The sequence below is a fragment of the Vanellus vanellus genome (assembly GCF_965231255.1).
Source record: "Vanellus vanellus genome assembly, chromosome: Z".
Classification (NCBI taxonomy): Eukaryota; Metazoa; Chordata; class Aves; order Charadriiformes; family Charadriidae; genus Vanellus; species Vanellus vanellus.
In genome coordinates, this window is record NC_138908.1 from 37,242,381 (window position 1) to 37,267,264 (window position 24,884).

Below are 24,884 nucleotides of genomic sequence, written 5' to 3' on the forward strand. Positions count from 1 at the left end.
GAGTTAATGCTCCAGTATGTGCTCAATTTCAATGGTAAGCTAGGAACACACAGCAGTTTTGCGAACAGTTGTAACCTGTTTTCCTGAACAAGGAAAGACCTTGTTTACAGCTGTGCCCGCCATCACACCATGTCAGTTCCAGGGCAAAGCACAGTTCTTATTGCTCAAGACAATATGGAGAGCATACCAGCCAGACATTTCCAGATACAGAGTCATCAACTGTAAGAAAGATCAAGCACATGTGCAAAACATGCTGCAGGACCCATGTTTACCTAGTCTGTCAGCCTCATTAGTAATTTCAGCTTCATCCAATCAACCAGATATCTAGCTCCTTTTCCTCTCACTCTGTTTCTTCTCTTCCCCTCTTCTCATTTCATAGTTGTATAATCATGACAGATCTCCAGCCAGACTGGCTTTGCAGCCACCTCTCACATTGTCTCACCAATGCCACCTTGTGAATCATAAACACCACGGGGGTGGGATGTGCATTTGCAAAATTAACTCACCATGCCCAGTGGGGGGAGCACTGGACTAGCAACTTGTACAGCTTTCTTCAGCCCAAAGCCGCATCAAGAGCTCTGGCGCGTTTGGTCTGGCAGAGGAACTTGCTGGCCTCAGCCTCTAACTTTACCACTCTTTTGACAAAAAGAAGGACAAATTCAGGTATAGTTGGCATCTTGCCTCCTCCAAAACATCACCAGGATGCACAGGTCAGATATTCACACAAATGGCTTGCCAGATGCTTGTGTGTACACCTAGAACTGGACTTGTCCTCTCCCAGGAGCAGGAAGCTGCTTTGCGGAGCACATAGCATAAGAACTGTTTCTGTTTTCCCTCCTCTGAGTGAAGCAGCAGGAAAGTCAGGAACAGGACCAGTTGCAGCTCACTAGAGTTTCCTGCACAAGAAGGCCGTGAAGGCAACAGCCCAGTGACAGGGAAGTCTTGTAGAAGCAGGAAGTGGGTCATACTCTTCTGTTTCCTTGGCTGCAGTTTGGGTCCAGGATACAGCCATGGTGATGAGCTGAAGCTCAGCAGGTGCCTCAAGGCACGTGGGCAAGGTGGACAGGCAGATGAAACCAGGACAGAAGGAGATTTCCCTACAGTTGTAGTGAAATTTTCATACCTCAGAGCCTGAACAAGCAAATGCCTGTGGAAAAGACCAGGAGGGCATATTGCTATCACACCTCACAATGAGGGAGAAGGACTCTAGTCCCAAGGCCCCCAACCCACATTGGCTGCTTTTAAGAGTTTCTCATGTGCTGTGACATTCAAGAAGCCTGAAAAAGACAGACAGGTGAATTCATGTGGCAGTAAGCAGCAGAAATGCCAGTCACTGGCACTGAAGCCAGAACAGCTCCACCACAAGAGTGTCACCTCTAATAAATGTGCATGTGCTGACACTGGAACATCAAACAGACCATGGATCAGGGTAAGTGACCAGGGAAAGATGAAGAAAGTTGATGAGACCTCTTAATATCCAGCAAGAAGAGCTCCCCCACCAGAGACAAAGCCAGTCAACCCATCAAAGCCAAAGAAGCAAGAGGACAAGGCCCAAGGCAAGCTGAAAGCACACTTTGCTAAGGAGGACCCCAGAGATCAGACCAATGATACTGAGATGCCAGTAAGCTATGGAAAATACTGAAGAAGGGAGCCATCTAGTATCTCTGTGAACTTTCTGCAGGGCAATGTGAGATGTCATAATTGCCCATCACAGAACTCAAACTCCCCTGCCAGCAACTCTTTTCATGTGTTTAGCCTCCAGCCATTCAGGCTAAAACTAGCAAGATTTCTGTAAGACTTTGGGAACCATAGTAGAACTATGTAAACCTTGTCTGAACATGAGGATCCTCTAATCCCAAAAGCTTTTGAAGAGAGCAATGGTGAAGCAGTCCCTGTCATATCAAAACACACACAGACTTGGGACTGTTTGTTTTCTAGGGAGAGGAAAGAGGAGACTGTTTCTCCACAATGAGAACCCAAGTGTCCCTTGAATCAGGACACACAAGATCTGTTGAGGTGCCAATGGTAGAGAGTCCAGAAAAAACTACTCAGTGTTTTTGGTTCAAACCAACATTATCACCATTTTCAAGCAATACCCACTGCTGCAATAAAATCCAGAGACAGCCACAAAGCCGAGCAGAGGAAACAGTTGAAATTATTAGGTCTCAGATATTGTGTCTGTAGACCGTAAGGCTGAAATGAAGCAGAGAAAGGAATCTTTTCCGGAGGATGTGAAGGCAGGACCAGGGGACACCTTCTACTTAACATCCAGGTTCATTACTATACTATCAGTCTGTTTCCAGTCACTCAGAAATCAGCAAAACACATTTAAAACAATAATCCAAGTAATGCTGTTGTAACCAGCTGCAATGGATTACGAAGACATTGCTTAAATGGGGAAACAAAAGCATTTAGAGAATATATTGTATTGTGAAATATACCAAAGCAGAAATTTTGCTCTGCATCCTGCTGAGAATTCACAGAACAGCCCAGAAGCAGAGAGATTATCTGCTGCATCAGCAGTCAGCATTTTTCACAACAGCAATGGAGATCTTCATATGGTACAGCCTTAGAGAATCCAGAATCAAATTTGTGTTATCTTGAATGGAGGAGTCAAAATTCAGGCAAGAGACAGTAAGCTTTGCAAAGGAGAAAAATAAGTAAATAAATAGCCTTAAAGGCTTTCATGAAAATGAAGCTTCCCTCTCCTCAGGTGTGCAAAGGAACAATTACATGCTATAGGCAGAGGCAGAAAACAAGAGAGGAGATGCTTCCCTTTTGCAGCCTCCCCATGAAAACCACCCATTCAGCCTTCCTGTTGAAGCCAGTTGCTTGGATTTTTGTTCTGTTCTTGTTTTCACGGATATGGCTTATGTTTGGATACATAACATACAATCATTACACGCAATGTACAAAGCAGACATGTCTAATTCAAATCCATTAATACAACATCTCTATACAGGGACAGTACAAGTCCCAAGAATACAGTCATGTGAAAGACTAGACATGTTGAGATCAATGTGGCCTCAGAGTACTCTTGTAACCTTTTTCTTTTCTCCACTAAGGCCAGGCCACTGCTTGAATTTCTCACAGCAAAGCTAATTAAAAGCTTGAAGGAAAAAAAAAAATAATCAAGAAAATATACAGCTAAGTAAGGTCCATGTTAGAAATTAAAGACATGCAGGGACTTTTTACATAAAGGGTCAATTCAGATGTGGTACTGGATTAAGCTTAACTGAGTTTAATCCTGAGTGACTGTGTCTACACCAGGGCTTAAATAGCTGCATTTATTTATTTTCATGGTGAGACCCCACCTGGAGTAGTGCATCCAGCCCTGCAGCCCCCAACACAGGAAAGGCATGGACCTGTTGGAGCGAGTTCAGAGGAGGGTCATAAAGATGATCCGAGGGCTGGAGCACCTCTCCTGTGAAGACAGGCTGAGACAGTTGGGGTTGTTCAGCCTGGAGAAGAGAAGGCTCTGGGGAAATCTTATTGCGGCCTTCCAGTACCTAAAGGGGGCCTACAGAAAAGGTGGGGAAGGACTTTTTACAAGGGCACGTAGTGATAGGACGAGGGCAATGGCTTTAAACTGGAAGAGGGCAGATTTAGTTAGCTATTAGGAAGAAATTCTTCACTCTGAGGGTGGTAAGGCACTGGAACAGGTTGCCTAGAGAAGTTATGGAGGCCCTATCCGTGGAGGTGTTCAAGGCCAGGTTGGATGGGGCTTTGAGCAATCTGGTCTAGTGGGAGGTGTTCCTGCCTATAGCAGGGAGGTTGGAACTAGATGATCTTCAAGGTCCCTTCCAACCTAAACCATTCTATGATTCTATGATTTATCTACCTTAAGTTTACATATTCAGTTAATACCGATTACTTTCTCCTGACTGCTCCAATCACAAGGAAACCCTGAGGAATTTATTGCCCAGAACCAGATATTCCACTTGTAAGTGGAACAGCTTTTTATAGCAGAATACTCAATCAGTGTTGTGAGAGAGTATCAGTTACATACAAAACAAGAAATACCAGTTAGACATTTCTCATGTTAAATTACCTCTGGGGAAAAAATGCAGTTGGCTGCTATTAGCTGCAGAGCAGGTTTATGCTTTCATGGCTAGATAACATGACTATTAGCACAAATTCTTGTTGTGAGGCTTGGGAATTTCAGTCAAACTGGAATTGTTTTTACTCTTATTTATTAAATTAGCACCATGTTCAGGTAACAAGGGGAGTTAGTTTGGCTCCATCATGTATTTCTGTTGTCTAGGTTTTGCAGTCTAGTTTTAAATGACTCATTTCAAACTAAACAAAGAAATGGCAATAAAACATCAAACACTGAAGAAGTTAATTTTTTTCTGTCCAAATCAAAGCCAGAGAACAGTCTGAATTTCTACACATATATTTTACATAGGACAATACAAACTGACTTACAAAACAATTTTTGCCACAACCATTTCAAAGGTCATGTTCACAACAGATGCTGATGGTGGTGCTTTAATCATTCCTGCAGTGAGGTATACAGGCAAGTCATTCCTCCTGCAAACCTGAGCAAATTTTTCATGATACGTGTGCCGAATAAAGAGACCACAACTTGTGTACAGCACTAAGTGACTATGTACTTCTGCTTGCACAGGAGAAGACAGCTTCTGTCATCTCTTAACTACTCCAGCATTTACAGAGGTCAGAAAAATCACACTGCCATGAAAGAGAACCCCTCTGTTCAAGCACATCTTCTCTAGACTCCTGTAACAGTTGCTGAAAATGCAAGAAGGAAAGAAACAGGCTGAGCCAGGCCCATCGCTGGTTAGTTCACAAATAGAGGAAGCAACCAGTAGTACAAAGTTCAGGGAAGTGTTAGAATCACTAATAATAAGAGCATGGAAGATTTACTAAATGTAACGCTTGCTCAATTAGTGCTAAGAGTTACTCACTTTTAAGTGACTATACACAGGCAAAGGGACCTTTCTGGAGTAAGTCTCTCAAGCTGGTATTTAAATTAGGCTAGTAAGTGGCAAATGCCTGATTTCCTCAAGACAATTATACATTGGTACTATCAGTGTAAATAAGAAATATGTGTATGAATAAACCCTTTACTTCACTGACTTGGCAGTTCCTAACAAGCCAATAGCAGGAATAAAAGCCCTTGCTGCCCTCTCAGTATGTATAGAGCAGTTCACAAGGTATAAATTTGCATTACTGCATGTAGATACTGCAAAAAACCTACTGTAGCATCTGCTTTGCAGCTTTACTGGATTATCTTGACTAGCCATTTCAGTTGCTTAAAAATTCCCACATACCTTTGATCTGTTCTGATATTAAAATACATCTCAAGGATCTGGAAGGAAAAATGCTTCAAGTTACAAAGAGGGCCAGCAATGTTTGCCAAATACCACAACAGACCAATTTTTTTCAAAGGCAAAACATATTGAGTTCATTAATCAAAGCTTTCTGTAAGTAAAAGACCTTTTCTTCCCCTAGCAGCTCACCAAAGTGAGATGCTTTTCAATTTGGCATGTGTCTAACTGTCTGTCTGTGTTCCAGAATGCTGCAGTTGTCCCTTGTGCATCAACAGCACCAGTTAAGGGTGAGACTGAAAGGAACACATACAGGTCATACAGGTCAGGTAAGTTCCTTTCTATCCACAGATACATAAATATAACAGGGAAACTCTGTTTCTCCTCTCTGTAGCTGAAGCAGTTACTGGCCACACACTTGTCACAGACATATTGCTATTCTATGCAGTGCAGTAGTACCTAGGACCGTGCTTGTGTTTTGAGTAAAAGGCTGATTATGACGATGCAATGCCATACCACGACTGTTTCAGCCACGCTGTGTTTGTTCAGTGCTATGATATTATGGCTAGTTCCTTATGTTCTTGGAGAAAAATGGGACAATAACTTCCAGCCTGATAGTATTTCAGTTAGTTTCTCTGCTTTTATTAACAAGCATATAATATTAATTGGCAAAACACTGGATACAAGCTTCACTATCATAAAATCAAAACATTAAGCAATAATCCCCATAGGCTTATTCAGACAAAACTATCCACCAATAATACAAAAATTACACAGCAACACAAAGCATAAAAAATTGTAAACTTTCAAATGAAGCTAAGCCAAAAATATGATTTTACACTGTGACAGTTCCAGAATCTTTATTATGCCACATGTGAGGATAAAGGCTTAGTGGTTGCACTGGCTTATTGTCCCTTAATGGTAAAATAATCTTGTTGCAGAAGGAAAGAACAAACTCTCGTTTTGTCCAGATAAGTCACTTGAATTCAATATTCCATTAAACCAATGCTTTGACTTTCAAATAAAAATTAAAAAAAATACTGGAACATCAGCATTCAAAAATCAGGGCTTCTTCATTCAGCCACACCTAACTCTTCACATGAATGATCCCACTGGTTTCTGTGGAACCATCCAGGTTATTAGTAAAGTTCAGGTTGTGTTTACAGTGTTTATAGAATTGGACATTTAGTTCCCACCCTACCACTAGGGTCCGGACAGGTCATTGTGGCTTCGATAGATTTCCAAGAAGTCCTAAGGATGATCAAACGTGGATCGAATAGCAGGACCAGAGCTTTAATTTCTATATAAAATAAACCATAACTCCACAGTAAAACATTACTGTTGATTTGCCACAATATGCAAGTTCCTAGAAAGTGTTTGTACTGATTGCAAGTTTTGATTAAAGCGGAGATTGAAGCATTGTTCCATGTTCCTTAATGTTGTTCTCTCTGCAACTTTTTACTTAAACAACAGATCTCATGACCTTAGTTAATTTTATCTTACATAGAGATTCTCATGTATGGGACAATTTTTTGCCCTGTTACCAACTTTATGCAGACTAACTGAAGTGTAGGTTTCCAGTGAAACATCCAAACTGAAGTGATTACCTGAGGAAATACAGAAACTTGATTCTTCTGTACAGTCAAGCCTTCTGCACAAATGCTTTAAAAGTACTTATTAAGATTCATCTTGCCGATGTACAGACTGGTTGGCTTTTTCCTATTTAGCGCAATAATAAAATGCATAATGCTGTAAAATAGGCTAGTTGTACGGTTATATTTATCATCCAGTAAAAAAACTCAATGAATCTCCTAGGACTAACTACGTTGTTATAAAGACAATAAGAGCCAGATAAGCTTTCAAAGGCTTATAGCCTATTGGAAAAAAATAGCACCATCATAGTCGTAGTCTGATATTTTTTCTGATCCCATATCCCCAGACATGATAGTGTTGTGTATACTATTGCACAACCAATAAAAATAAATATTCCCAGGTTTGATGGTACACAAATATACCAGACATAACAATGGCACAAAGTATTTTCAGATAGGCTGCAAGTCTTGCCCATTGCTTCCACAATTCACATTAAGGTTTCTTGCAAGATCATTTATTTTAAAATATTGCTGACAGATAGTTCTTGTACTTACACAAATTTAAATCCCACACTTCACTCTTAAAATAAAAAAGGAACAAATCAAAAAACAATCCCCCAAATAATAGCCCCAAACAAACCCCCATTTGAACAAGTGAGAAAAGCCATCTACATTCCTTTTAAATTTAACAGTAAGTAGATGCTACATTTACAATTTAAACATATGCCTAATAAATGCATGTTTCAAACCTATTGCACAAAAGCATAAGTAATGCTCTTTTTCCACACAAAACAAAACCATACAAATAAAAGCTGCTCAAACTCAATGTAAAAGAAGAAGCTTGTAAAAACATCTTACAATTTCATTTTATATGCCCGTAAATAAAGCTGGACCAGTGAAACCAAAAATACTTCAATGGTAAAATAAGACAGAAGGCTTAAAATACAATAAATAATTTTATAAAGTTAAAATTTAGAACCCCAATTTTTTTTTTTTAAATTCAATATTATATATTCTATCTGAATTCTCTATTTTTAATGAAACTATATTTAATGAGACTTAGAGCCTGGGTGATTCAACAGTCTCATTGCTGATGAGGATAATGCAACAAGATACTTCTTTACTGCAATTATTTACCAGCTTAAGCAATTGTGAAAACTACTTCACAGTAATGGCATCTTCACAAAAGCCAAAATAAACTAACATGATCTCACTAGAATTAAGAGTTATCTATGTTGAGTTCAAATTTTAGTCCAACTTTGAAGTGTATCAGGGTTATTTTACCCAATATGATCTTGATTTAAATTAACTGTCTCTTAAGCTTCACAGAAGTGAAACAAGGCTCTGACCCAAAGGGAATCTGCCTCTGACCTCAATTCAATTGCATTGTAGTCTTTTAGTAAGGCTAAAGAAAATAAACATATGGTCCAGACACAGTCACATCCCTCCTGAGGGAAAGAGTTTCTGTAGCAAAGATGTTGTGACATGTGATTTAGAAAAATAACTGGGTGGTTTTGTATTTGGTTGAGTTTTTTTTTTCTTTTTACTAGTGAGGTTTTATCAGACTAAACAAATCGAAAAAGCAGTTACACACAATTATGAGCAATAAACGCAGCTGTAGGTATTAATACTGTCTTGATTTTATGTATCCATATAGGTATAAACAGAGTTTTCAATATATTAATAGCACCATAACAAATTCAAGTGATTCTTAAGATGTTTATAAACTTATAAATATATGTTCTGTACTATAGATTGTTACAGCAAGAGATATATTTGAAAGGCTTCTGAATTTGTGTGTTCATAACTTGTTTCTCAGTTGCACAAGTACACAGGAAAGTACTAAAATCCCAACATCCTTTAACAGCACTGCATCAATATCTAGTCATACAAAAAGTTTCTGCAGTACACACTCTGAGGTAGACAGATCTCACACGTATATATATTTGTTTTTATGTATATGTATACCCTGATTAAGGTGGTTAATCAGAATGTTGTCTGGCAGCTTTCATTTTATGTCTACATCAGGTACAGCCAGTGTCTGTACACTCAGGGTGCACAGAGGGTGGGCACTTAGAGACCTGCTCATATTCTCAGTGCCTCAGTGGCTACAGGCAGTCCCTTACTTACACTAGGACACTAACAACCACATAAGCACCTCCAGAAAGACCCAGTATGTCCATTTGTGTACACATCCATACCACCTGCATTCACTGCTTCATGAAAAGATTATAAAAGTGGTAGCCCATGATCTCATTTGTTCTCTTCTGCCAGTTCAAGTAACGTTAAAGACAGAAAAAACCCTAAATTACATATATCTGAGTCCACAAACAGTAAGACAAGACCACAGCCAAGTTTGATTCCATTGCTCATATGCATGCACACTCAACCCCTCCCCTCCAAACCCAGCCACCCAGCCCAGATGTGGAGTTCTGCCTAACCCAAACATTCAAATGCAGCTATCCTATAACCTCATCTGCAAGGACAGCAGCACTTTTTGGCCTTTGTGTGGCTCTCCTTACCATCTCCACATTTCAGTAGGCTCCCTTTCATTCTCTGCTTGCATACTTTTTGATTTCCTTCCCATTCACATCTGTGACTGTCATTAAAAACAAGGAACCCTCTTTTCAAAGGTAAACACAAGTTGGAGAATCCCTTCTGCAGCAGCAGAGCTGAGAACAGAGGACTGAAGACTCTAAAGAAGGAAATTACAGGACACGTACTGAGGAATGTGGTGCTTTGAAAACTCAAGAAGAGGAAGAGGATTTAAAATGCTTGGATAAATCTCTTGCAGTATTAGGTTCCTGTTATCGACTAACAAGTAAAATGTTCTAGCAGAAGAGGGGAAGGAGCACAGCTAGACAAAGCAGGACAGTTACAGGCAAACTTTTTTTCTTATCCAAAGACAATTTATCAAAAAATAACAGGGTTTATTAATAGGAAGGTCAACTAGCATTTTCAGCTGACTGGAAAACTCTTCCAAAAATTAGAAGGTTAACTATTTCCAGCTGCCAGTAACATGGCATAGTCTGTTTTCAGTGACTTGACACCTGTACCAGACAAATACTCTTACAGTCATACTATATATGCTATACTGTATACAGCTTGCAGAAATCACTTTCAACTACTGTTGTTAAAAAAACGACTATTTCAAAAAGCCTTACAAAAAGTGCAGTGAACCCTGCTAAGTGCTATTGAGGGTGCATTCTATAACATACATAGTTTATGTGTGTATAGATGTATGCACACATACATACATACATGCCTGTGTACTACCTTGCATCAATTAGGGCTGATGCAAGCAAAATTATCAGTTAAGGCCAGAAGGTGCTAAAATAATCTCGTCTGACACCCCACCCATCCACCCCCCCAGCCTCCCCCTAGACAGCGAGGAATTGCGCTAAAGAAAATGCTATGGTGTTGTAAGAAAACAGGTAAAGGAAATATAAAGCTGCACAAAATGATCTGAGGAATTTTTAATTACTGAAATGAAAACTGTGCAATATCACCCAAAGTTGCCCAAGAGACCGCGTTTCAATAATTAGTGAGAGCAAATTCTCTCTAAATTAAAAACTGATTTCTGCAAGCCACAACTACATAAGAAATGTTTATTTTTTAAAAAGGTTCACAAATCTAGCATTTTTGAGTATTTGCCGTTATGTGGTGCAATTTATGCCACAGCACAATATCAGGGCACATTAAAATAAACTGAAATGATTTCTATTAATCTTACCAAATCAACATGCATAGGGGAGTAGCAAAACTTTACTAAAACACAAAGTGAGGGAGAGCAGTAACTGGGCAAAAATGACAAACTTATTGGTCTCCCAGATTTTCAGAAGTTTTCAATGCAGCATAATAAATTATCACCAGCCACTATATCCTTAGGTATGTTCAATGCTCTACAGAGTAACTTGAATAAAGCCAATGCAATCAGGCATACTATATAAGACAGTAACACTTTGCAAAAATATAGTTTTTAAAGTTTCAGAATGTGAAAAGTAACTAAATGCAACTTGGTGTCAAAAGCAACATTTTTACATCATCCCACAACACTCCAACTTATTTCTGTGTAACTGTAAGAGATAAATCAGGCTGAGCTACATGGAACTGTGAAGTGTTTTCAGTATCTGTAAACTTAGTGCTGGTAGTGTCTTGTTGAGTTGTGACTTCTTTCTTCCATACAAAAAAAGTATAAATATTTTCTGTCCAGAAATCTAGGCAACACATCCCTAGAAGAAATATTCAGAAGGACAGTCTGCTATGAAAGCCCTACAGTCTTCCAGAATTATTCGGCTGGTTTGTGTCATGTGATTAGTGATGCACTAAGAAGGTGCCAGATGATAGTCTCTGCAAAAAACTCTGTCCAGAAGGACAGTAAAGTTCTCTTACAGCAAGTCCATTTTGGGTCTGTAATGTAGCAGTAGAGGTGCTTTCTGCAAGACAGAAACATCAGATAATTTAAGAAACAAAACCAGAACTAATCTGTTCAGTAGGCAAAACTTTTGTTGCATAAACAAAAGTGTAAATGAACTATCAGAGTAGCTGTCTGACCTGTCAAAATTTCACCAAGACAAAGACAAGATGAAATTTCATCTGTGGAGCTCAAACAAGATGAAGAATCCTTTCCCATTTGTCCCAGGAGCTGATCATTTTAAGATCAGTTCTACCAGGTCTGTTTAAATTGGAAAACCCATTCCCAGTAAGGGAGAAATGCAGATGTCTAGAAAGCAGCATAGGAGGATGTGGTACTTCATATTTAACAGCTCTCACTTGATTCCTCTTCTGTGAATGTATCCATTGCTTTTTTATAAGTAGGTAAACTTCTAACATCCACAACATCCTGCACCAAGGAGTTGTGTGTCTCATGTAAAGAATTGCTTCCTCTTGTTTGTTCTGGACCTCCCACCTCCCACTTTCATTTTACATCCCCCACGTCTCTCTCTCGTTTGAGAAGGCAATCTGCAGTTCCCTTTTCCATGTGACTCACAATTTCATAGATTTCCATTATAAAGGTGAATAGTAGACTTGTACAGATGCACATCAATTTGATGCTCTTCTTTGGTTCGCTTTTTTTCCCCCCTCATAAAAATCCCTAACATTTGCTTTGTTTCCTTTATATTTACCTGCATTGAACTTAAGGTGTTTATTAATCACCTGTAACTGAGAACTGTAAAGGTTTGCTTCAATCTTTTGTCATCAGTCTGGTCTTCACTATCCTAAATAACCACAATGATGTCAGTGCACTGTTACCACACTACTGAAATCCTTTTCCAGGTCATTCAGGAACATCATACAAAACAGATTCCAGTAGGATTCCACTCATGAGCTCTCTGCATTTCAAAGACTGATCATTGACTTCTATCCTGTGACTCTTAGGCAAGTCAATTATTTTTCTACAGAGAGACAGAAAAACGTTTCCCTACTCCTACCTGCACCTCTTCTAGATACGCATCCAAAGCCATCAAGTGGTTCTACCCCAGTGTACACTGTAAGCTTGGACTGTGTTGCTTTTCCATTATGAATACTAACTCCTAGTTCAAATATCCCCAGATACACATACACTGACTGTAGGTGTGACTTGCCTCCTAAGTGTTCAATTTTGCAATTCATTCTTACACCCATTTCACTTGAGCTGCCATTATTAATGTGATAACTAATACTTCAGAATGAATACCCTACTGTTTACTATCCAGTTTCAGGGACGTTGTTTAAAGAAATCACAACAAGCAAGTCAAAGCTGTACTCAAACATTTTTAACCAGCTTTGTTTATGCCTACTAAATGCTGCTAGAAGTTTCCTTAACTAAGGCAGACAAGCATTGCAGTTATTACCTCTCTGTTAGAAGTAAAACAGCTTTCTTGAGCTGTGTTGAAAATTTCTGCCTTTTCTACGTCACAATAAATTTCTCACCTATGTGGATTAAAACCAATTTTACCTGAAATAGCTAAAAATACTTTCTTGTGGTTTCCACTTCCTTTGCTAGACTTAATAACAATTTGACAGTTGTTGCAGTGCTCCCTTTTCCTTGTAATTAATACTTAATTCCTCTTTCCTTCATTTTCTTGGAAACAAAATTAATACTTGGTGTTTAAAGATGCTGTATTAGGTATTTATTAAAGTATCTATTTATCGAGTTTGCAGTTACTGCAGTATAGTTCCAAATGATGCCTATTTTATAAAAATTTTATTTGGCCACTTCATGATTTACTTGGAACCACTGTGTCATACCTTAAATCTCCATCTAGTAACAACTACAAACTTGAGGGTGTGGTCCTTGCCAAGGATCTCTTCATTGCATAATATGTCCAGCTGACAAAACAAAGATGACAGTTAATTCATGGGGACACAGTACATGATACAACATATTTCAGATCATACTACAAATGTCTGGCAAGATTTTTTTTCTCTGAAGATGCTGTAACAGTTCATCTTGCCGTTGCTCTGCAGACAAAAATAGCACCAAGAAAGAAAACAGAATATCTTTTCTCAACATAAAGTGCTGAAAGGCCATGTGTGGAACATTGTGTGAAGAGGACTGAATGGGAATTAAAATATGGAACATGCACAAAAATAGTAAGTTCCACCAAGGTAGCTTATATTACCAATGCTTTACCACACAACCCAGAAAGGCCTGAATGTGCATGATGTCCACTTAGATGGCTTATCTAATTGGCAATAAGTCAAACCTGCAATAGTCTATAGCAATCAAGTAAGTGCCCACAAGCTTAAATCCTTCTACTACTTACCCTTTACTTGGTACTGGTACACTGACTACACTACAATTCATGTACTCTTTAAGAAGCTAGGGAGGGATAGCAGAGGAACAAACAGTACTCCTGAAAGTTTGTTCCTTTGGTAAAAGTCAAGCAGGTTGTTAAATCACAGATTGGCACAGTTGAATGGAGGGAGTAAACACACACACAAAAAATATCCCCTTTTGAACAGTGATGCTACATTGCTGCTGGGCTACTGCCAGGAGTCAAGCACTTCCAAGCCAGCTAAGAACAAGACAGGACATACAGAGTTTGGGGAAGACTAGCAGAGTTTGAGGACGTACTCCAACCATAAGACAAAGTGTTGATTTGAAGTGTACAGGAGCTTGGAAGGAAGAGTGATACAGATGCAAATTGGATGTTTGAAAGTTTGAGCAGAAACATGTTGACACATTGGACTTGAAAGCAGATTATTTGAATGAAAAGTCTTAATGAAATTCAGTGAAGGGGTGACATAATGTGAGGTTGGGAGATGTCAAGCTGAGAGTCAATTGAGATGTCTAGGACTATGACCAAGACCCAGCAAAGTAGTAAACAGAGGTTGCATTCATATGTTCACCACTGTTAACTTTGAATCTGAACTAGGAGAAGTGCAAAGAATTGCATTTCTTTTTGTACCTTTCACCATAAATTCTTCCCATGATTCCAAGTATTCCCCGCAAACAAAGGGAAAAATAGGTATCTGGTAACACCCTCCTTGTGGTAGGCAGCAACTCTAGGTTGAACTTTACTGGGAGCACAGAAAGGAACAAAGTATTTCTGATGCTTTCTATTAAGCTGGGCTTCAGTAGCATTAAAGTGCGTGTTACTGCCTGTTCCCTTCACTGAGTGTGAAATTTCTGAAAGGATGGGGTATATCTGACTACAAACTGTCAAACCAAGCACCTTGCCAGAGTCCATTTCAACACATGTGGAAGCACATAACTAAGGCTTTTAGCTCAGCTGTTTATATATGGACATGAAAAGATGCACTGCAAACTAAGTGACAAGTCCTGTACAGACACAAGAAAGAAAAAGAAAATGGCTACATAACATATAATCAAGAAACAGTGTATGCTTCTGTTTTCTGAAAATAAAATTAGACTAAAAGACATTCCTTTGCAAACGAACAATCCCACACTTTTCATAAGGTTTTTATATCTGCAAAATAATTTAAAAAAAAATTAAAATATTACCTCATTAAAAGAAGAAAGGTTAAGTTTTTTGGCAATGAATTTCTTTAGATGCAAAACTGTTGCTTGTGCTGAGCAGCGAATCCATTTCCGTTTCAATCCACGTAATTTGCTGCTATTGCATTCCAAGCAGATGCTTACCTTCAAAAAAAGCAAACAGTCAGGGTTGGCTGGAACAATTTTCTGCAGTCCTTATTATGTGTTCCATATGCAGTCTTTATTAATACAACAAAGTGAAAAAGTACGGTACTAGTATTCTTTAAACTCAAATACCTGTAGTCCCATTAAAAAAAAAAAAAATTCTAACACCTTGTCAGTTTAGTGACAAGCACTGCTGCAACCAAAACAGACCTAGACAAAAAAGTGCACGACAGAATTTTTGATGCTGGAACAAGGCTGCTCCAGTCCAAATTCACAAGCTGCCAATAGTTCAAGAGGACGCTATGTGTAAAGCTAGAGTAAGATAAACAGTAAGAATACTACTGACAATTTTTAGTGATTGCTTCTAACTAACTTCTTGCCTTTAATACAACTGCTAAATCCAGGTTAAAACAAAATTTTAACACATGTTTAAAAGAGAATTTAAAAAGAATAGTTACAAATTACATAATAAATTTTTAAAATTCTAAAAATTATCCCCCCAAAAGGTCTCTCTAATTTCTATGGTTCAATTCTCACTTCTTTTCCTCATACAGCTATTCATTACTTAGTCTAAGCTCTTTGTGACGATTTACTTTATGCACTAAGAGGATCTAGTACTGGGTACAATCCCTTTGAAAGTTCCCTTACATTATAATTGAAAAGAAAATTAATCCAAGTTTAATTTACTCATTATACATACAATAGGAAAACATAAAAGGGATGGCTTGTCTTATCCTAAATGGAGATTTCACTTTCAAACATGTTTTGTGTTTAAAACTTAATGGTGAACTTCCTGGTTTTCATACTAATATTATGGTAGAGGGCTAACACTGTCTTAGTATTAGAAGTTTAAAACAAAATAAATAGTAAGTTAGTAAAAGAGCAACAGGTTTAATTCATAATTATTGATACACATTCAGCTCAATGTATCACAATAACACTGGGATACACTCCTTCAGAAGGCGGACCAAATAACCTGAATTTGTTTTGAAAGTAAATAAATACTTTGGAAACTCATAAACAGTCAGAACTAACAAACCTTAAGACAAATGTCTTTAACGTATTCTCCATTCCTGCAAAAACCCAAAGATGAAACTCATACTTACACGAAAACATTGGACAACATTGCATCTTGTTTGTATCAGAGGACAGAAAAAAGTAGCTTGAAGCACTTATTTTTCTTCTGTTAGCTTACCAAAGCACTATAGCTAAAATACAAGATAAAACTAAAACATGCCTGATAGGCTCACCTGTTCATCACTTCGGTGGTAGTCATTATCTTCTTCCTGTTTTTCCTCAGAAGTTTCTTTGTTTGAATTTTCATCTGGTTTAGTTTCACCTTTGATAAGAAACCAGATACATGGGATAACACTCATATACCTTGTAATGCTAATGTGATTTAAACAGCACAGTTCAGGACTGCAATACAGAATAAACTTTGCTTTTCCCAAATTGTGCTTATCTGCTTAGGCAACGCCAGCTGCCAACAGCCCTGCACATGAAAGAGGAATACATACAGAGTACAACCTTCAATTCAACTGCTAGCAGCCCAGAACCTGAGTAGTTTTATAGTGTCCCCATGTAGGCACTATTATGGAGATCTCCTTTGCCAAGAGTAATATGCTATGATTGACTAAAAAGACTCTGCATGAATAAGGGACAAAGCAACAATACTACACTCACTGTATTGTGCATATATAACAATTGTTATGGTAATAAACCACATACCTCCAACTGGTCTGTTCATCAATTTACTAGCCATCACCCTCCCAAGACAGAATAAATAAAGGACCATTTACCATTTCGATGGGAATCTAGGTGCTGTTTTGCAGAACAAGTCTCCCCTTTGATGTCCCCTGGAACTTCCATGCCCAGTTTGTGATAAAACTCCCTCTGCTTTTTCATTTCCGCTGTTTAAAATTGTAAATAATAATCCCTGTAATAAAGTTCTAATGCAATATTTACGAAGTTATTCCAAATCCCTTCCCTCTTAAGTGAAAAAGGCTTGCCAACAAATAGTGGTATTGTCACTATTTACTGCTCTTCTATCACTGTCTATTTCTTCTATCATTTCTATCAAGTCATGCCTCATCTTATTTTTCAGAGTTAGAATACTAAAAAGTCTTCTGTATAGCTACTATTATAGCAGTCCTATTAGAATAACACAGTATTTAAAACACTATACCTTATTTTGAATCCCTCCCACAAATGGTTTCAGTCAAACCATTGTTTTTGAATTTTTATTTATAGTTCTGATTTTCAACATGCTAGAAATATTTTTAAAATAACCTATATAATTGTATTGATTTTGAGAATGTTCTGGTTTTGCAGCTTAAATGGATTAAAATGCTTTATTTAAATGAAAGGTGTAAAATATATTAAGACAAAAAATTACTGAGCAGTTATTATAAAGTACTTCTTTAGTTGAACAGATCCAGTCTCAAAGAGGATTACAGAAACAGAAGTTGAAAGTTACCTGCTAATAAAAGACTCACACAGTAGCATAAACTTCACTGAAACTAAAAGCTGTCCTGCATTACATTCTACCTCTGAGAATTCTAGAAAGCTGGCACAACAGGTTTAAGTACACAGTTTAACAAGAACAAATGAGAGTTACAGCGTGCCAACATTCAAAAGCTGAACTACTATTCTGCTTCACATAATACTACTTTTCCAAGAAATATCCCATCTTCCCTCCCCCCACCTCCAATTGCTGCTAGCACAGGTATGAAATTAAACTAATCACTAGAAGTGACACAACTGAAGGAATAGGGTTTTCCATTGTATTTTTCCTCAGTTCCCACCCACACCACCCCCCAATTTTCATTACCTGAAACTTTTTTTTTTTAAAAGTGTTCAAGAAGTATGTGCAAAACAACCTCTAAAAAAGGTGATACCACCACTTACCTTCTTGCAGGCCTGGCACAAGTTTGTAAACAATATCTTGCATTGTTCTGTCATGACTAGCAACAAAAAAAAAAAAAAAAACAAAATCAAAAGTTTAAGTCAATCAACTTGATTCAAAACATTTATCTTAAAAAAAGTTCCAGCACTAAATTGATGTAAAATCTCTAAATTCACTTAAGAAGAATTTAAATTCTCCTATCAGTATTTATATTGAACAAGAGAGGACAATAACATGAAACAAATTATGAAAAAGTATAGCCTAACACAGAAACCCAATGGAAGTTTGAGGAAGAACTGTCTTGGATGTGTGGAGGATGATGCTCCATGGAACATGGCCTCCTGCATCAAAGCAAGTATGTCACTTGTAATATGAAAATTTTTTGACAACTTTGAGGGAAATTTATTTTTTTCACATAAGAATCAAGGATACTCTGTTTTTTACCCCTACAGACTCCTCTCTCAGATTTCTAGACTACTCAGTTAAATTTACTTCACTTTTCCAAAAAATGCAAGAAAACAGTTCACAGAAAAAGATCACAACAATAAATTTTACTTTCCTCTTAAAAGCCAACATTTTAACTGTGAGCAACATTATGTAGCTCAGAAGCCTGTATAGGTAGTGTGGCTCAAGTAAAAGAAAGGTAATAATCCCACTGCAACAGGAGCAGCAGGACCAACTCTAAACTTTAATTCCAGCTCACCTAGATAAAATTCCATTTTAGTCTAAAATAAGTCACTGTCTGAAAGAAACACAATACTACCCTAAATTCCAATTAATAAATAAAATTAGAAAATTTTCAAACATCTGTATCAGCTGCTGCAAGGCCATTACCCCAATACAGCTTGCAATTCCAAACTCTGAATCTGACTTAAATAGGAGACGAGGCTTACGCAAGTAGTCTCAAGCTTCTCATCATCTGACGTGAGCCCTTCACAGTATTGGAGACCAGTGAATAAGTACAGAAATGGTGACAAATCAAGAGATTTACAATCAACCATTACAATCTTTTAAGTTGCACTAGAAGAAGAATCAAAGTATCATTAATTCTAAATTCATGTCATTTCAATCAGTAGTAATCCCATTTGCACAGGCTGGGATTTTCAAATTTCACATATGTATTGTGGGAACACCTCCAAAACTATTTCAATATAAATAAGTAGATCGGCCATCAGTATCAGATCAGAGGCGAGAACTTAACAGCATTTAGGAACCTGAAATAGGATACACATTTGATTTACCTGTTTTCCAGACAGAGGGAGATGAACAGGAGTGCAAATCTACATTCTAAGACATATTGTGAAACTCCTGAGTGTCAATTCTTTAAATATATATATATCCAAAAATAGGCTGGGCAAAGGCTGTTTCAGTCTTGAAGAGACAGTATTTTATAACTAGTTCAGCCAAAATACTTCCTTTGAAGTAGCGAACTCCTTTCTAGCTGTTCTCAACTCGATGCTATTTCCTGGCCCCTTTTGACCAGCAAGTTGAGGGAGGTGATTCTGCCCCTCTACTCCACCCTGGTGAGACCCCACCTCGAGTACCGCATCCAGCTCTGTAGCCCCCAACATCGAAAAGACATGGACCTGTTGGAGCGAGTCCAGAGAAGGGCCACAGAGATGATTAGAGGAGCACCTCTCCTATGAAGACACACTGAGAGAGTTGGAGTTGTTCATCCTGGAGAAGAGAAGGCTCCAGAGACACCTGATAGCAGCCTTCCAGTACCTAAAGGGGGCCTACAGAAAAGGTGGAGAGGGACTCTTCATCAGGGAGTCAAGTGATAGGACGAGGGCAAATGGATTTAAACTGGAAGAGGGTAGATCTAGATTAGCTATTAGGAAGAAATTCTTTACTGTGAGGGTGGTGAGACACTGGAATAGGTTACCCAGAGAAGTTGTGGATGCCCCATCCCTGGAAGTGTTCAAGGCCAGGTTGGATGGGGCTTTGAACAACCTTGTCTAGTGGGAGGTGTCCCTGCCCATGGCAGGGGGGTTGGAACTATATGATCTTTAAGGTCCGTCCCAACTCTAACCATTCTATCATTCTAAGTGTCTTTTATTCATTCTTGTCTATTGGCATATACTTATCTCTTCAAAGCATACGCTCGTATAGGGTATTATCAGCGTATCATATAATGCATTATCAATGTACACTATTATTCTTCAAATACAGAGATGGCATAACCAGTTTCAGGCTCCTGAATCAGGATCAGCTTGAGCCATGCAAGTGTGTACAGAACATCAACAGTTTTCTGTAAAAGCGAAGAGAAATCAACGCTCATTTTCTACAAGCAGTGCTCCAGAAGTTGTTATAAAGCTGAAAAAGGCACATCGAAAACTGTCACAAACAAAAGCACATTCTTTATAAAGGTAGGCAAAACATTATGCAACAGCTAGTGCAAACACACTGTCACATTGGATTTTCATCAGTAAAAGTTATTACAGTTCAGTAAAATGAAATGAAAGCACTGAAGGGAAAGAAAGAGAATATCTTTTTGAAAAACAAAACAAAACCAAACCAAACCAAAAATACTTAAGTTTAAAAAAAGAAAAGGAAACCAATGAATAACACTACATCCACGTTAGGTCAGAAAATGAGAGCAGTCTGTGTGGGGATCAAAATATAACGAAGTACAAGATTGTTCCATTCTAGAGATTAAAGCTACTGGTCTAATATTTTGGTGCCATTTTATTACCTGTTCCTATGAACTAAAGACCTTTGAAAGATTAACAGAACAATAAACCTGACAATTATTTCTCTCATTATGCTTTCAGACACTGAAAAACACTGTTCAACTGAGACTAATTATTTTGAGGATTTTGTAAAAGTCTCATTTCTACAAATGTTTCATTTATGTAACTTTTACAACCCAAGCATATAAAATGAGGAACAACTAAACCTCATTAAAACTCACACAGAAATTAAACAGTAAAGTACATACTGTGTTTGATTTTCAGTCTGGAAGAAGCTAACAGATGTCAAGGACTTGCAAATTCATAGCAAAGTTTGATCCCATATCTCCTCAATCACCTCCAACCTTCCTTTTAAATGTTTAACATGTTGGTAAGCAAGTAAGAAAATTTAGGAGAATGCTGTACTATATTAAAGAGGCTGGGACAGTCTAGAGTGAAGTTTGTTGCACTTCTGCTTTCATACTTACCCAATATACTGTAACGGGTGGCTCTGATGTATAACAATTCTACAGGTTGGACAGGTGTTGTTTTCCTCCAAATACTTCACTAGGCAGCTTCTACAGACTAATAACAAGGACATTCATAATTAAAAAGAAATAAGCATAATGAAAAAAAAGTTTGTTTTTATACAGTCACAGAAATGCACCATATTAAAATTTACACAAAGTTCATTTTTTACGTCATGTAAGCTTGATGGCTAATCATGCAGAATACAGTTTCCAGTATCTTTCATTAACATTCTTGATACAGGGAATTGATGCACTAGAATTAAGGTATCCGTTCCTAGCCAGAGTCTTCCTAGTAAAGCATACAACACATAATCCCACTCTGTAATCTATTGGAACAGCAATTTCTAGCATGTCAACATCATATTGCTTGCACCGTTCAGCTTGCACCAATGATATTACAGGAACTGTATGCCATTAAGATACTAAGCCTACTTGCTTTAACCATGGCCACATACAGAAGTGAAGTGTACAGTGGCAAAGAAATTAAGACAAAAAAATTATTCCAAAGTTGGATACTTTTTAAGAGAACAGAAAACTTTCAAAAAGTGGATATCTAGGTGCTATTTTAATTCTAACCTTCATAGACTACACTACAGTTAAACGTCCACCAGAAAAAAAATTACATGGGCACAGACCTCCAGTATTTAAAAAATGTCCTGACAGAAATTGCTAAAGTAGTCGTTCATTATAAAGCTGCACGCTTTTGGAACTGTTTCCATATGCATAGACACCAACATCCATATCTCATTCAAAGTAAACTATTTACATTTCCCCCCCACACACACACTCTAGAAACAGTACTTATAATATACAATACTACATGATATCCTGACTCACTTGAAGTTACAACTCAAAAATGTGGGGGAAAAGGGGTGGGGGGGAATAGATTTTTCTCAAAGAGCATCAGTTCATGTAATCTTGGTATTAATGCACTTGTTCTTACCACATAAAATGCAACAATTTCTGTAACTATAGTGCCATCTACCTCTCAGACAATAAAATAGTACAATTAAATAAACACCTGTTAATACCAAAAAAAATATGCAGCAGTCAATGAAGCATAGTAAGTTTGCATTCTGCATTGTATTTACGTACTTAGGATGACAGCACTGTTGTTGGTAGAGGTGACCAAGCCTCATAGCTTTGCACACTTAAGTTTGCAGAGGAAGGCCAAGGTGCAGCTACAGCTGAACTTGGCAAGGGACGCAAAGAATAATAAGAAGAGCTTCTACAGGTATGTCAGCCAAAAAAGGAAGGTCAAAGATAGCGTGCCCCCCTTGATGAACACAACTGGCAAACTGATAACACATGGGGAGAAGGCTGAGGTACTCAACAACTTTTTTGCCTCAGTCTTCACTGGCAACCTTTCTTCCCACACCTATTGAGTGGATGGACCTCAAAACAGCGACTGGTGGAGCAAAGTCCCTCCCACTGTAAGAAAAGATCAGGTCTGTGACCACATGAGGAACCTGAGCATACAGAATTCTATGGGACCTGATGAGATGCACCCCAGAATCCTGAGGGAATTGTCGGATGTAGATGCCAAGCCACAGTCCATGATATTTGAAAAGTCATGGCAGTCATGTGAAGTCCCTGGTGACTGGAAAAAGGGAAACATTGCACCCATTCTTAAAAAGGGTATAAAAGGAGAACCCTGGCAACTACCAACCTGTCAGCCTCACCTCTGTGCCTGAGAAAATCATGGAACAGAGCCTCCTTGAGGCTATGCTAAGGCACATGGAGGACAGGGAGGTGATTTAAGACAGCCAGTGTGATTTCACCAAGGGCAAGCCTTGCCTGACCAACCTAGTGGTGTTCTACTGGAGTGACTACATCAGTAGACAAGGGAAGAGCTACAGATGTCCTCCATCAGGACTTCCGTAAGGCCTTTGACACAGTCCCCCACAAAAATCTTCTCTCTAAATTAGCGAAATATGGATTTGATGGGCGGACTATTCAATGGATAAGGAATTGGCTGGATGGTGGCACCCAGAGGGTAACAGTCAACAGCTCAATGTCCGGATGGAGATCAGTGACAAGTGCTGTCCCTCAAGGATCCATATTGGGACCAGTACTGTTCAATATCTTCATTAACAGCATAGACAGTGGGATTGGGTGTACCCTCAGCAAATTTGCTGACAACACCAAGCTGAGTGGTGCAGCTGACACACCTGAGGGATGGGATGCCACTCAGAGGGACCTGGACAAACTCAAGAAGTGGGCCTGTGTGTGACTCATGAGGTTCAACAAGGCCAAGTGCACAGTCTTGCACATGGGTTGGGCCAACCACCGGTACTGTGGGTTAGAGGAATGGACAGTGGGGTGGATTGAACAATGGCTGACAGATAGAGCTCAGAGAGTTGTGGTTAGTGGTGCAGAGTCTAGTTGGAGGTCAGTAACAAGTGGTGTTCCTCAGTGGTCAGTACTGGGTCCAGTCCTATTCAGTACATTCATCAATGACCTGGATGAAGGGATAGAGTTGTACCACCAGGAAGTTTGCTGATGACACAAAACTGGGAGGGGTGGCTGACATGCCGGAAGACTGTGCCACCATACAGCGTGACCCAGACAGGCTAGAGAGTTGGGCGGAGAGAAACCTTATGAAATTCAACAAGGGCAAGTGTAGGGTACTGCATCTGGGGAGGAATAACCCCAGCCATCAGTACAGGTTGGGGGCTGACCTCCTGGAGAGCAGCTCTGTGGAAACAGACCTGGGAGTCCTCATGGACGACAGGATGACCATGAGCCAGCAATGTGCCCTGGTGGCCAAGGCGGCCAATGGCATCCTGGCATGCATCACAAAAAATGTGGCCAGCAGGTCAAGGGAGACTTTTTTCAGTGGTGCCCTGTGATAGAACAAGAGGTAAAAGACATAAACTTGAGCATAGGAAGTTCCATCTAAACATGAGGAGGAACTTCTTTACGTTGAGGGTAGCAGAGCACTGGAACAGGCTGCCCAGAGAGGCTGTGGAGTCTCCCACACTGGAGATATTCAAAACCCTCCTGGATGCCATCCTGTGCAATCTGCTGTAGGTGACCCTGCTCTGGCAGGGGGGTTGGACTAGATGATCTCCAGAGAGAACATATGCTATGTCAACTGTCACATAAGAGAGAAATAGGTGTTCCACATTCCTTTAGCAGGAAGACAGACTGCATTCTTGAATGCACACATTACCACTAATTGTACGTGGCTTCAAGTTTGTGCAGTATAGCTTTAATGTTCTCTTTATTTGCTTTGTTAAAAAAGCAAATAATCTCTTAAAAAAAAAGCAGTGTCTAGTAAAGCACACATTATTTTTGCTGAAGTACAATAGATTTTTAATTTCAGCTAAAACCCATTAAAACATGTTGCAAATCAAGTAAAAAAAACCAACCAAACAAACAAACAAAAACCAAAAAACCCCCAACAATTTCTTTAACTTAATTATACTTCTACTTACAAGTATGTAAGCATTCTGTTACAGTAGTAGCATCAATCAGGTATCCATTGCACAGACGACAGGTTATATGGGCATTAATGTCCCAAAGCTTAATCTTTCTTGTTAGCATCTTTGGCGTCTGCAGAAAAGACATATTGTAAAGTAACACAGCTGTAGTGATCAGGTAAAAGTCATTTGGGAATAAATTATTAACTAGAATTAACCCTAAAGATATGTTTATACAGATTTAGGCTTTCATATACTGCACATGCACAATGATAGCACTAAATTTTAATGGACTTCACAGAAGTGAAACAATGCAAAACCCACATTATTTTGCAAGTCAAAATTTAAATAGCACAGAAAATAGTATTTCTAGCATGACA

General features: G+C 38.7%; 1 protein-coding gene across 1 annotated transcript in view; it reads right to left on the minus strand.

Moving 5' to 3' along the window:
• The window catches only part of PCGF3 (polycomb group ring finger 3), a gene marked incomplete at both ends in the record, with an annotated part of 49,790 nt that extends 25,138 nt beyond the window's left edge, over nt 1–24,652 (minus strand). Inside the window, 7 exons of the mRNA XM_082497974.1 lie at nt 13,115–13,195; nt 14,835–14,972; nt 16,223–16,311; nt 16,772–16,882; nt 17,880–17,935; nt 21,038–21,134; nt 24,520–24,652. Coding sequence (XP_082354100.1) covers nt 13,115–13,195; nt 14,835–14,972; nt 16,223–16,311; nt 16,772–16,882; nt 17,880–17,935; nt 21,038–21,134; nt 24,520–24,652 — 705 coding nt within the window. The remainder of the gene's footprint in view (nt 1–13,114; nt 13,196–14,834; nt 14,973–16,222; nt 16,312–16,771; nt 16,883–17,879; nt 17,936–21,037; nt 21,135–24,519) is intronic.
• Nucleotides 24,653–24,884: the final 232 nt, after the last annotated feature.